Source organism: Cnephaeus nilssonii (assembly GCF_951640355.1).
Source record: "Cnephaeus nilssonii genome assembly, chromosome: Y".
Classification (NCBI taxonomy): Eukaryota; Metazoa; Chordata; class Mammalia; order Chiroptera; family Vespertilionidae; genus Cnephaeus; species Cnephaeus nilssonii.
This window is the reverse complement of record NC_137096.1, coordinates 614,871-627,370: the sequence shown is the minus strand read 5'-3', so window position 1 is coordinate 627,370 and position 12,500 is coordinate 614,871. Positions and strand designations below refer to the sequence as shown.

Genomic DNA, 12,500 nt, shown 5'->3' with positions numbered 1-12,500 from the left:
GGATGGGTAGATGGACGGATGGATGGATGGGTGGATGGATGGTTGGATGGTTGGACAGACGGACGGACGGATGGACGGACGGATGGATGGATGGATGGATGGACGGACGGATGGATGGATGGTAGATGGATGGATAGGTAAATGGATGGATGGGACGAATGGATGGATGGATGGATGGATGGATGGATGGATGGATGGATAGGTGGGTGGGTGGGTGGATGGATAAATGGATGAATGTATGGGAGGGAGGGAGGGAGGGAGGGAGGGATGGATGGATGGACGGACGAGTAGATGATGGATGGATGGACAGATAGAAGGATGAATAGGTGGATGGATGAATGTATGGAAGGATGGATGGATGGATGGATGGATGGATGGATGGATGGATGGACGAACGAATGGACGGACGGATGGATGGAAGGATGGAAGGGTAAACAGACTAACAGACAGACAAAGTCCCTCACGCTAAGACAGAATTTCCTGCCCTCAGCAATACTGACATCTGATGACTCTCTCTGTGATGTGAGATATGCGATTCTGTTTAAGGCATCTCATCGGGATCATTTGCTGTTGGGGTTGTTTTGTGTGTGTGTGTGTGTGTGTGTGTGTGTGTGTGTGTGTGTGTGTGTATAAATTATGTTAGAAAAGAAACGTCAGAGATTTCCCCACGCAAACCCCAAGCACTAAACTAAACTGCAAACGCTGTCTTAATGTACCAAGTTCATCCAACCTATTATATGGTTGTCTTTCATGATCAACATACAGAGATTTGTAACAATATTTTTGCCGGTTTTTTAAACTTTTTATTGAATTTATTGGGGTGACGTTGGGTTAATAAAATTACACGGGTTTCAAGTGTACAATTCTATGGTACATCATCTGTATGTGGCATTGCGTGCTCACCACCCCAAGTCAAGTCTCCTTCCCTCACCATTTATCCCCCCTTCCCCCACCTTTTACCATTTTTCTACCGCAATTATTAGCTTTAAGTTCTTTTTTTTTTCAAATAGTTTTTGCTTCCAACTCTCTCTCTCATTCTATCTTTGTAGACGTAGCCCTTGATCCATAATGGAAGCCTGCACAGCTGGCATTTTTTAGGGTTTTCTCCGTATGAGTCCCGGATTGCCGGGAATGTGTTCATAGTTTGATTCTCATGCTCACGGCCAAGTCTACAAGTCCTATAACACATTCATCGTCACTGAGTCAAACGACACCCATATGCCCAGTCACCCCTTTTCTCTCCCCAAAAGCATCCTTAAAATACAAGCAAATACCTATTACGTTTCCTTTGATATTGGAAGATGTAAGATTTTTCTACCCCGGTACAAGGAAAAAGCATACATGAAGAAAGCCGTACGTCACGTGAAGCTGCAGGTACCTACAGCGTATCGAACGCCAAGAACAACACGGAAAGTGTGAGCACCTGACAAAAATCATGACTTCTGTCCCATTGTCGTTCCCCAAAAAGAGATTGAGCCCGACCCAGGGTGGCTCAGTGGTTGAGCACCAAGCCATGAACCAAGAGGTTGTTGGTTCGATTCCGTCGCAGGCTCGATCCCAATCGGGGCGTGCAGGAGGCAGGCGATCCATGATTCTCTCTCATCGTGGATGTTTCTAGCTCTCTCTTCCTTCCCTTCCTCTCTCTCTAAAAATCAATAAAAATGTATTTTTTAAAAGAAATTGAAAGCATAAGATTTCACAGGATGGATGGATGGATGGATGGATGGATGGCAGGGAGGGAGGGATGAATGTATGGGAAGGAGGGAGGGAGGGAGAGAGGGAGGGAAGGAGGGAGGGAGAAAGGATGGACGGACGAGTGGATGGATGAATGGATGGACAGATAGCAGGATGGATAGCTGGATGATGAATGTATGGAAGGATGATGGATGGATGGATGGGTGGATGGATGGATGGATGAATGGATAAATGGATGGATGGATGGATGGATGGATGAGTGAATGGATGAGTGGATGGATGGATGGATGGATGGATGGATGGATGGATGGATGGACATATAGGATAGATAGGTGGATGATGAATGTATGGAAGGATGGATGGATGGAAGGATGGATGAGTGGATGGATGGATGGATGGATGGATGGATGGATGGATGGATGAGTGGATGGATGAATGGATGGACAGATAGAAGGATGGATAGGTGGATGATGAATGTATGGAAGGATGAGTGGATGGATGGATGGATGGATGGATGGATGGATGGATGGATGGGTGAATGGATGGGTGCGTGGATGGATGAATGGAAGGACAGATAGAAGGATGAATAGCTGATGATGAATGTATGGAAGGATGATGAATGGATGGATGGATGGATGGATGGATAGGTATCCCCACCCTGATTCTCTGAGATGGTTTTCACAGGAGACACTTTGCCCTTAGAATCCTCTCCCCACCCCCTGCAATCCAGGTTTTCTTTCCACAGGTTGAAACAAATTCTGTATGTCAGGCATCGGTGATGGGTGTCCACCCTCCGTGTCACCCGTCACTCATTCCCAGGTCCCCTTCAACGCATTTCCACTCACGTAACCAAAGAACGGAGCATCGGTCTACTCCCCACCGTGGATGGTTGGAGACACAGAAAGCATCATTCTTGGTCTCTCAGGATCCAGTCCCATCCCCAACCAAGACCCCGGGCCATTTGGCCAACATTCCTTCTTTTGTGACAAAGCACAGAGCGTGGGAAAGTTGCGAGTCAAATGCCCATCGGTAGACGAGTGGATCAAAACACAAAACGGTGGGACATCGACACCATGGAATACTACGCAGCCCTGAAAAAGGAGGGTATCTCACCCTTTGGGATGGCATGGAGGGACTTGGAGAGCATGATGCTGAGGGAAATAAGCCAGTCAGAGAAAGACACATGTCCCATGATCTCACTCCTACGTGGAATCTAATGAACCAAATAAACAGATAAACAAAAACAGATCCAGAGACATAGACGCATCGAACAGACTGAGGAATCTCAGAGGGAAGGCAGGGGAGGGTGGGTGGGTAGTAAGAGATCAACCAAAGTCCTTGTATGCATCGATGCATCACCCGTGGATACAGGCAATGTCGGGGCGACGGGGGGAAGGGAACATATATAATACTTTCAACAATAAAGATTAAAAAAAAAAAAAAAGTCGGGTGGAATCGCTGCCCAAGGAGGTAGTGTCACAGTTGAGAACCGAGTGGAAAAATCTCTGGGTCCGAATGAATGAGTCAACAGACAAAATCAAGTCAACTCGGGGACCCCCCCACCCACACAGCGGGTCCAACTGACTAACTTATCTACAGACACAGGGCCCATCCAATAAAAGGGGGGGGGGTACGTAGTGAGGCAGTCCCTCAAAGTCCAACAGGAGAGAAAACACTTCGGGGGGCGGGGGAAGGTGAACGGCACCAAGAACCAGATCGAGTTCCCAGCAGCGATGGACGAGGGTGGTTGTCTGGTGTGAGATTTTTTTCTCGGAGCGACCGCTGGGCGTCGAGGGATTTCAGACGTGTTCAGGTTCTGTAAGGGGAAGACGGCCATGAAGATGTCACAGCTGAGCAAGAAAGACCCTACAGGCCGGCCGGCGTGGCTCAGTGGTTGAGCTTTGATCTAGGAACCAGGAGGTCAGGGTTCAATTCCCGGTCAAGGGCACATGCCCAGGTTGTGGGCTCCATCCCCAGTAGGGGGCGTGCAGGAGGCAGCTGATCCATGGTTCTCTCTCATCATGGATGTTTCTCTCTCTCTCTCCCTCTCTCTTCCTCTTTGAAATCAATAAAGACACGTTTTTTTAAAAAGTAAAAGAAAAATGCTACATGTTAGTCTTAAAGCATTATTATTATTACTAGAGGCCCGGTGCACGAAATTCATGCACTTGGGAGGGGGGTATCCCTCAGCCTGGATTGCGAGAGGGCGCAGGCCAGGCCGAGGGACCCCAATGGTGCACGATCGGGGCCGGGGAGGGACCTTGGGAGGTTGGCCAGCCGGGGAGGGACCACGGGAGGGCTCCAGGGCATGTTCGACCCATCTCGCTCAGTCCCGATCAGCCAGACCCCAGCAGCAAGCTAACCTAACAGTTGGAGCGTCTGCCCCCTGGTGGTCAGTGCACGTCATAGCGACTGGTCGACTGTCTGCCCCCTGGTGGTCAGTGCACGTCATAGCAAGCGGTTGAGCGGCCTTAGCATGTCATTAGCATATTATTCTTTGATTGGATGAATGGATGAATGGACCCTTAGCATATTAGGCTTTTATTATATAGGATTTTTACGGTTTGCTATTTGTGAGTCGTTTTTGAACATCCTAAATGACATGAGTAACTCTCTCTATGTCTTTCGTTAAAACTAGCCCGGCCGGGGTGGCTCAGCAGTTGAGCGTCAATCTGTGAACCAGCAGGTCCCAGTTCAATTCCCAGTCAGGGCACATGTGAGCTCCATCCCCAGTAGGGGGCGTGCAGGAGGGAGCTGGCCAATGATTCTATCTCATCATGGATGCTTCTATCTCTCTCTCCCTCCCCCTTCTTTGCCAGAATCCAGTTCCAGCATGTCATAAATGCAGGAATTTCATCAAAAGGTTGATGGAAAATGGGGACTCAACAAGGGCTGAGTCACATACGTTATCGCCTGCTGGAATGGGTAAAGACACTTCCCCCAAACCTGAATAGGATGATGGTTTGCTGCCAGACAGCTCAGGGCATCTCAATCTACATGTTATTTATCGCCTCCTGCTGGCCAAACACCTGAACAGCTGTAGCCTATTCCCCAATCTGACAATGCTTCTGTACCCTACCCTTTGAAGTGAATTATCTCCACCTTGCCTTAGGACGAATTGTGTTAATAAACAGCAAGGGGTCCTGAGACAAGGAGTACTTGGTTTCTTCAGCCAAACTCCTCTGCCTACCCCAATATGCCTTTCAAAATTATCTTTCGTCTCTGAACTCTTATTTAATCTACACACAGCCCTTCTCCAGATTCCTGAACCCTTCTAGATGCCGGATCAAGACCCACTGGCGCCCTAGCCGATGTGGCACAGTGGATAGAGCATCAGCCTGTGGACTGAAGGGTCCCAGGTTCGATTCCCGTCAAGGGCATGTACCTTGGTTGCGGGCACATCCCCAGTGGGGGGCGTGCAGGAGGCAGCTGATCAATGTTTCTAACTCTCTCTCCCTCTCCCTTCCTCTTTGTAAAAAAATTAATAAAAAAATATTTTTTAAAATAATAATATTTGCACCCTGACTCAGTGTGGCTCTCTGGTTAGAACGTAGGCCCACGTGGGCTTGATTTTCAGTCAAGGGCATGTTACCTGGGATCCAGGTTTGATTACTGGCCCGAGTCAGGTGCATGAAGAAGACAAGTAATCCATGTGCCTCTCTCACATCGATGTTTCTCTCTCTCTCTCTCTCTCTCTCTCTCTCTCTCTCTCTCTCTCTTTCTCTCTCTCTCTCTCTCTCTCTCTCTCTCTCTCTCTATCTCTCCCTCCCCTGCCTCCCTCCCTCCCTCCCACTCTCTCTAAAAACCAATGGAAGAAAAACAAACCAAAAAACGAATCCCTTCATTAGGCAAGGAGGTCTCTATTGGACTTACCCAGAAATAACGTTGTTCGTGAAAGACACCAGGAAGTATTTATGTATCCTATCTATCTAATAAAAGAGTGATATGCAAATTGACCGTCACTCCAACACCCAAGATGGCTGCCCCCATGTGGACACAAGATGGCTGCCCCCATGTGGACACAAGATGGCCACCACAAGATGGCCAGCAGGGGAGGGCAGTTGGGAGGGACCAGGCCTGCAAGGGAGGACAGTTGGGGGTGATCAGGTCTGCAGGGGAGGGCAGTTGGGGGGAACCAGGCCTGCAAGGGAGGGCAGTTGGGGACAATCGGGCTGGCAGGGGAGCAGTTAGACATCAATCAGGCTGGCAGGGGAGGGCAGTTAGGGGGTGATCAGGCTGGCAGGCAGAAGCGGTTAGGGGCAATCAGGAAGGCAGGCAGACAGGTGAGCGGTTGGGAGCCAGCAGTCCTGGATTGTGAGAGGGACATCCCCCGAGGGGTCCCAGATTGGAGACGGTGCAGGCTGGGCTGAGGGACATAGACACACCCCCTCCATGCACGAATTTCATGCACCGGGCCTCTAGTTTTCTATAAATAGAAGAAAAAAAAGGGGGGGTGGCGTGGAACTCACCACTCGGTCTAAAGCAATTCCTCCTCCTGTTGCGTTGAAAGTACCCGACCGCGGCCCCCACCAGCGTCACCACCACGACGGACACGATGGGAGACACGATCCTCGCGACCGAGTTGCCTGCGGGATTCAAGGAAAAGCAAGAATGACCTGAAGGGGAAAATACGTGGCCAGCAGGAACGCCTCCACCCCAGCTTACCTCGCCGTCACCCCCAGTCCGGGAACTAAATGGGAGGGACCACTGGTCTCCCCTGACCCTTAAATCCCTCCATAGAATTCATTCTTTTACAAAAGAATGAATTCATGTAGACATGCCCATCCGCTCATCGGATAAATGGTTGTGTTTCAAGCTATTGTGTGTCGGGACGCTTTGTTACGCAGCAGAACTAACCGATACACTTTTTTTCATTAATTTTCTCAGCAGCCGCTCTGAGAAAATCCTCACTCTAGACAACTGATACACCTTTTTCATTAATTCTTTTTTTAAAAAAATATTTTATTGATTTCTTTTGAGAGAGAGAGGAAGGGAGGAGGAGGAGAGAGAGGAGAGGGGAGAGAGAGAGAGAGAGAGAGAGAGAGAGAGAGAGAGAGAGAGAGAGAAACATCCATGATGAGAGAGAATCATGGATTGGCTGCCTCCCTGCACGCCCCCTACTGGGATCGAGCCTGCAACCCGGGACTGTGCCCTGACCGGGAATCAAACCGTGACCTCCTGGTTCCTAGGTCGTCGCTCAAACACGGAGCCACGCAGGCTGGGCTAATTTTTTCTTTACAAATTATTGATAAAGTTAATTATTTGCAAGATATTAAGAGGGGCAGGCCCTTTTCTATCGAGCTTCTAGCTAGTGTAGACAGGCCCATCCGCTCATCGGATAAATGGTTGTGTTTCAACCTACTGTATGTCTGGACGCTTTGTTACGCAGCAAAACTAACTGATACACTTTTTTCATTAATTATTTTTTAATGTATTTTATCGATTTTTTTACAGAGAGGAAGGGAGAGGGATAGAGAGTTAGAAACATCGGTGAGAGAGAAACATCGATCAGCTGCCTCCTTCACGCCCCCCACTGGGGATGTGCCCGCAACCAAGGTCCACGCCCTTGACCGGAATCGAACCCGGGACCCTTCAGTCCACAGGCCGACACTCTATCCACTGAGCTGAACTGGTTAGGGCTCCTTTTTCATTCATTCTTTACAAAACAATTGTTGTCTTTCATTCAAGCTATTGTGTGTCTGGACGCTTTGTTACGCAGCAGAACTAACCGATACACTTTTTTTCATTAATTTTCTCAGCAGTCGCTCTGAGAAAATGCTCACACTAGACAACTGATACATCTTTTAAATTAATTCTTTTTTAAAAAAATATATTTCATTAATTTTTTTAAGAGATAGAGAGGAAAGGAGAGGGAGAGAGAGAGAGAGAGAGAGAGAGAGAGAGAGAGAGAGAGAGATCCATGATTAGAGAGAATCATGGACCGGCTGCCCCCTGCACGCCCCCCACAGGGGATTGATCCCACAACCGGGCATGTGCCTGACCGGGAATCGAACCTGTTACCTCCTGGATCATGGTTCAAGGCTCAACCACTGAGCCACACCACCTGGGCAAATTCTTTACAAAACAATGGTTGTGCTTCAAGCTATTATGTATCAGGATCCCTTGTTATGCAGGATGGCTAACGGATACTCGTTTTTAATTATTCCTTTAATTGATTTTTGAGAGAAATGAGGTGGGGGGGAAGAGAGAGAGAGAGAGAGAGAGAGAGAGAGAGAGAGAGAGAGAGAAACATCCATGATGAAAGAGAATGATGGATCGGCTGCCTCCTGCACGCCCCCTACTGGGGATGGAGCCCACAACCCACATATGTGTCCTGACAGGGAATCGAACCCTGACCTCCTAGTCTCGTAGTCGGCAAACCGCGGCTCGCGAGCCACAGGCGGCTCTCTGGCCCCTGGAGTGTGGCTCTTCCACAAAACACCACGGCTTGAGCGAGTCTGTGTTGAAGACGTGGCGTTCGAAGACGTTTACGTTTAAAAAATGTGGCTCTCCATAGGAATTTCAATCGTTGTGCTGTTGATATTTGGCTCTGTGGACGAATGAGTTTGCCAATAATTGTCCTAGTACATAGGTCAATGCTCAACCACTGAGCCAGGCTGGCCGGGCTCATGCATTCTTTACAAAATATTGATAAGAGTTAAATTATTTGCAAGATATGAAAAGAGGTGGGTGCTTTTCCATCAAGCTTATTGGTTGTGTAGATGTGTCCATCAGCTCATCTGGCCAATCATCTGATAAATGGGTGTGTTTTAAGCTACTGTGCGTCAGGATCCCTCGTTAGGCATCAGAGCTAACTGATACAGCTTTTCCGTTAATTCTTGACAAAATATTAGTCATAATTAATTCTTTAAAACATATTAATACGGGCGGGCTCGTTCTCATCAAGCCTGGGTGTAGTGTAGGCATGTCCACCTGCTCACCTGGGCAGCGATCGGACCATTGGGTGTGTTTTAAGCCACGGTGTGCTTGGAACTTTTGTTACACAGCAGAGCTAGCTGATACACCTTTCTAATTAATTCTTTTTTCATTGGCGGGAGCCTCTCCCACCTCCACGTCAGTCGGACACACCCCCGAGGGCTCCCGGACTGCGAGAGGGCGTAGGCCGGGCGGAGGGACCCCCCGGAGTGCATGAATTTCGTGCACCGGGCCTCTAGTGTTTTTAAAAAAATGAAAAGAGAGGGGCCGGCTGCACCCGTGTATTACCGTGAGGGTTGCCGTATGTGTTGTAGCCGCCTCCACCTGTAACGGGAAGAGCACAGAGTCACGCGTGCATTGGAGAGGGCTCCTCGCCACCCCCCCTGAGTTGCCGGCTCCGCTGAGAAGCTGGGATGCAAGCAGACAAAACTCTAGGCTCTCAGGGAGCTCACGGGTCATGGGGGAGGGGACGGACAGTCAGCATGAGGGATGCGGGATGCGGACACGACATCTCACAGTGGGGATGGAATGGGGCATGAAGGGACCTGGAGACACGGCGTGCATGTCGGGGGTCAGGGAATATGCACGCATGAGCACAGATGTGCAACACAGACAAGCACACACCCACATACACGCCTACGCACATGCATGCACACACATGTAGGCATGTCTGCAGGCAGCCATGTGTGCATGTGCAAACACATGCATACAGGTGCAATCTTCTTGCATGTGTAGCACATGTGAACACACATACATCCCTGCGTGCATGTGTGAACGTGCAAATGCCACATGCATGTGCATGCATGCACACACATGCACACATATACAAATCTATGCTCACATGTGCATGTGTGAACTTACAAAAGCCATATGGATGCACACATATGCGCATGCACACACTTGCACAAAACATCCATGCATGAGTATGTGCACATATATGCTCGTGCATGCATGTGTGAATGTGCAAAGTCTGTGTGTCTGCACAGTGCATTAAACACATGTGCACACGTATGCAAATAAACACTCACATGTGTGTGTACATAACACAGAGACATATGCACATACAGCCACCAGAACATGCATACACACCCATGAACACACGTGCACATGTGTGTCCGTATCTACATCACGCGCAGGGGCACACAAATGCAGGCACTCACACGCAATCAAAGCGCGAAGCAGGCCTCCGTCCCTTTAAGCACCTAAGGCCTCGACCGGCCCGTGTGGCTCAGTGGGTTGAGCGTCGACCTATGAACCAGGAGGTCAGGGTTCAATTCCCGGTCAAGGGCACCTGCCCGGGTTGCGGGCTCGATCGCCAGTAGGGGGCGTGCAGGAGGCAGCCGGTCCATGATTCTTTCTTATCATGGATGTTTCTCTCCCTCTCTCTCCCTTCTTCTGTGAAATCCATACAAACACATTTTTTTTTGCAAAAGCAACAAGGAAATGGCGTGCAAAGCGGGGACCCGGATGGGGAGCCAGTTTGCATGCATGAGGCGCAGTCCAAGCGCACCCCCCAACCCCCATCCCCAGCGCCCAGGCGGGTGTCAGTTCTCCAAGCTTTTCGCCCCTCACGCTTTTGCAGAAATCATGCCCTTTTTTACCATAATTATATCCATTCGAGCCTGGTCTATTGCGCCCTCCACCTGCAGGACAGAGGGGACCCCTGAATGCCCAGGCCCAGGCCCAGGAGGTGGCCGGGACACCCCAAGAGGCAGCCAGGACCCCAAGAGGCAGCCAGGACCCCCCCAAAAAGGAAAATGCTGCGAACAGCCACCAAGGCATCCCCTGGAAGACACAGTCACCCCCGAGCCCTTCCGCTCACCCCCAGGAGACCCCGTGGGGACGGAGACCCCAAAAGAGCGGGGCATGCCTCAGCCGCGTGCAAATTTGCTCTCGGAACAGTCGGGAGTGGGGGGGGGGGGATGAGGGCATGTGAGGGGGGGGAGGGGAGGCCGGGGGGAGGTCAATGGGGCGGGGGAAGAGATATATGTGCTACTCTATGTAATACTTTAAACAATAAAATAAAATAAAATAAAATAAAATAAAATAAAATAAAATAAAATAAAATAAAATAAAATAAAATAAAATAATAAAAATAAAATAATAAAAATAAAATAAAAAATAAAATGTAAAATAAAATAAAATAATAAAAAATAAAATAATAAAATAAAATATAAAATAAAATGTAAAATAAAATAAAATAATAAATAATAAAATATAAAATAAAAAATATAAAATAAAATAAAATATAAAATAAAAAATATAAACTAAAATAATAAAATATAAAATAAAATAAAATGTAAAATAAAATAAAATATAAAATAATAAATAATAAAATATAAAATAAAAAATATAAACTAAAATAAAATATAAAATAAAAAATATAAACTAAAATAATAAAATATAAAATAAAATAAAATGTAAAATAAAATAAAATATAAAATAAAATAATAAAATATAAAATAAAATAAAAAATATAAACTAAAATAAAATATAAACTAAACTAAAATAAAATATAAACTAAAATAAAATAATAAAATATAAAATATAAAATAAACTAAAATAAAAAAATATAAAATATAAAATATAATAAAATAGAAAATAACATAAAATAAAATATAAAATATAATAAAATAATAAAATAGAAAATAAAATAAAAAATAGTCGCTAGGGGAAAAACCCTACAAAATGCGTGTAAAACGCATTATGCATCGTCACAAGGGCCCAGGAAAACAAAAAAATTCCAGCCAGTGTGGCTCAGTGGTTGAGCGTCGACCCAGGAACCAGGAGGTCACGGGTTCGATTCCCGGTCAAGGGCACATGCCTGGGTTGCAGGCTCCATCCCCAGTAGGGGGCGTGCAGGAGGCAGCCGATCCATGATTCTCCCTCATCATGGATGTTTCTCTCTCTCTCCCTCTCCCTTCCTCCCTGAAATCCATAAATCCATATATTTAAATATTTCATAAAAAGCAAACTAAGAGAGACCTTTACGCTTTACGTCATGTCTGCAGAGCGACGTGTAAAGAAGGATTAGAGATTTGTAAAAAATAATAATAATAATAATAATAGTGCTCGATGCTAAATGTTGCTCCTTGTGTTGAATTTTCAAAAAAATATGCACGGAGTGGCCAGATGACGATGATCTCTGAACGCATAATAATCTGGCCACTCAGTGTGTGTGTATATATATATATATGAGGCCCGGTGCATGAATTCGTGCATGGGTGGGGTCCGGCCAGCCTGGCCAGGGGGAGGGGACGTGGGCGGTCGGCCGGCCTGCCTGCTGGTCGAACTCCCGGTCGAGGGGACCATTTGCATATTCGCCTTTTATTCTATAGGATAGACACGGAGCGGCCGGATGGTTATGCGTTCAGAGATCATCATCATCTGGCCGCGCCGTGTGTACAGAGAGAGTACCAACACCCAAGACCCCAGACACAAGGCATTGTGGGAACCCAAGCGGGAGCTCTGGATGGGTGGACTCCCCCACTCTCACCGCCCACCGCCCCTGGGGGGCCCTCGGCGATGGGGGTACCGTACCGTGGGAGGTCCCGTACCCGTCCTGACTGGGGTTGTAGCCACCTCCACCTGCAGGAGAGAAGGAGGTGGAGGTCAGGACCCTTTTCCCTGCACGGCGGGGGGTGGGGGAGGGGGGTCCCAGCAGCTGGCAGCTGGGCCATGGGTGAAGGCGCAAAGCCACCCCCAAGAGTCACCCCCAAAAGAGACTCCCCCTACGGTGGCCGGGGGCCCATGGGGGACCTTCAGGGGTGACGCCCCATGTCCTGGGGTCCCGGTCTCAGGCTCAATTCCCCGCCCAGGGCACGGGCTCAGGTTGGAGGTTGGATCACAGGTCCCGGTCGGGGCCTGGG

The 12,500-nt window shown here is 48.0% G+C and overlaps 1 protein-coding gene across 3 annotated transcripts in view; it reads right to left on the bottom strand.

Annotated features, from left to right (window-relative positions):
• Positions 1–1,716: 1,716 nt before the first annotated feature.
• Positions 1,717–12,500, bottom strand: part of XG (Xg glycoprotein (Xg blood group)) — a 46,553-nt gene continuing 35,769 nt past the window's right edge. The window contains exons 8-12 of one of the 3 annotated variants that reach the window (XM_079766106.1): positions 12,172–12,219; positions 10,233–10,274; positions 8,920–8,955; positions 6,165–6,281; positions 1,717–3,511 (exon numbers count right to left, since the gene is read on the bottom strand). In XM_079766106.1, coding sequence (XP_079622232.1) covers positions 3,495–3,511; positions 6,165–6,281; positions 8,920–8,955; positions 10,233–10,274; positions 12,172–12,219 — 260 coding nt within the window. In that variant the 3' untranslated portion in view covers positions 1,717–3,494. The remainder of the gene's footprint in view (positions 3,512–6,164; positions 6,282–8,919; positions 8,956–10,232; positions 10,275–12,171; positions 12,220–12,500) is intronic. The other 2 variants (XM_079766107.1, XM_079766108.1) reach the window with 2 other exon arrangements.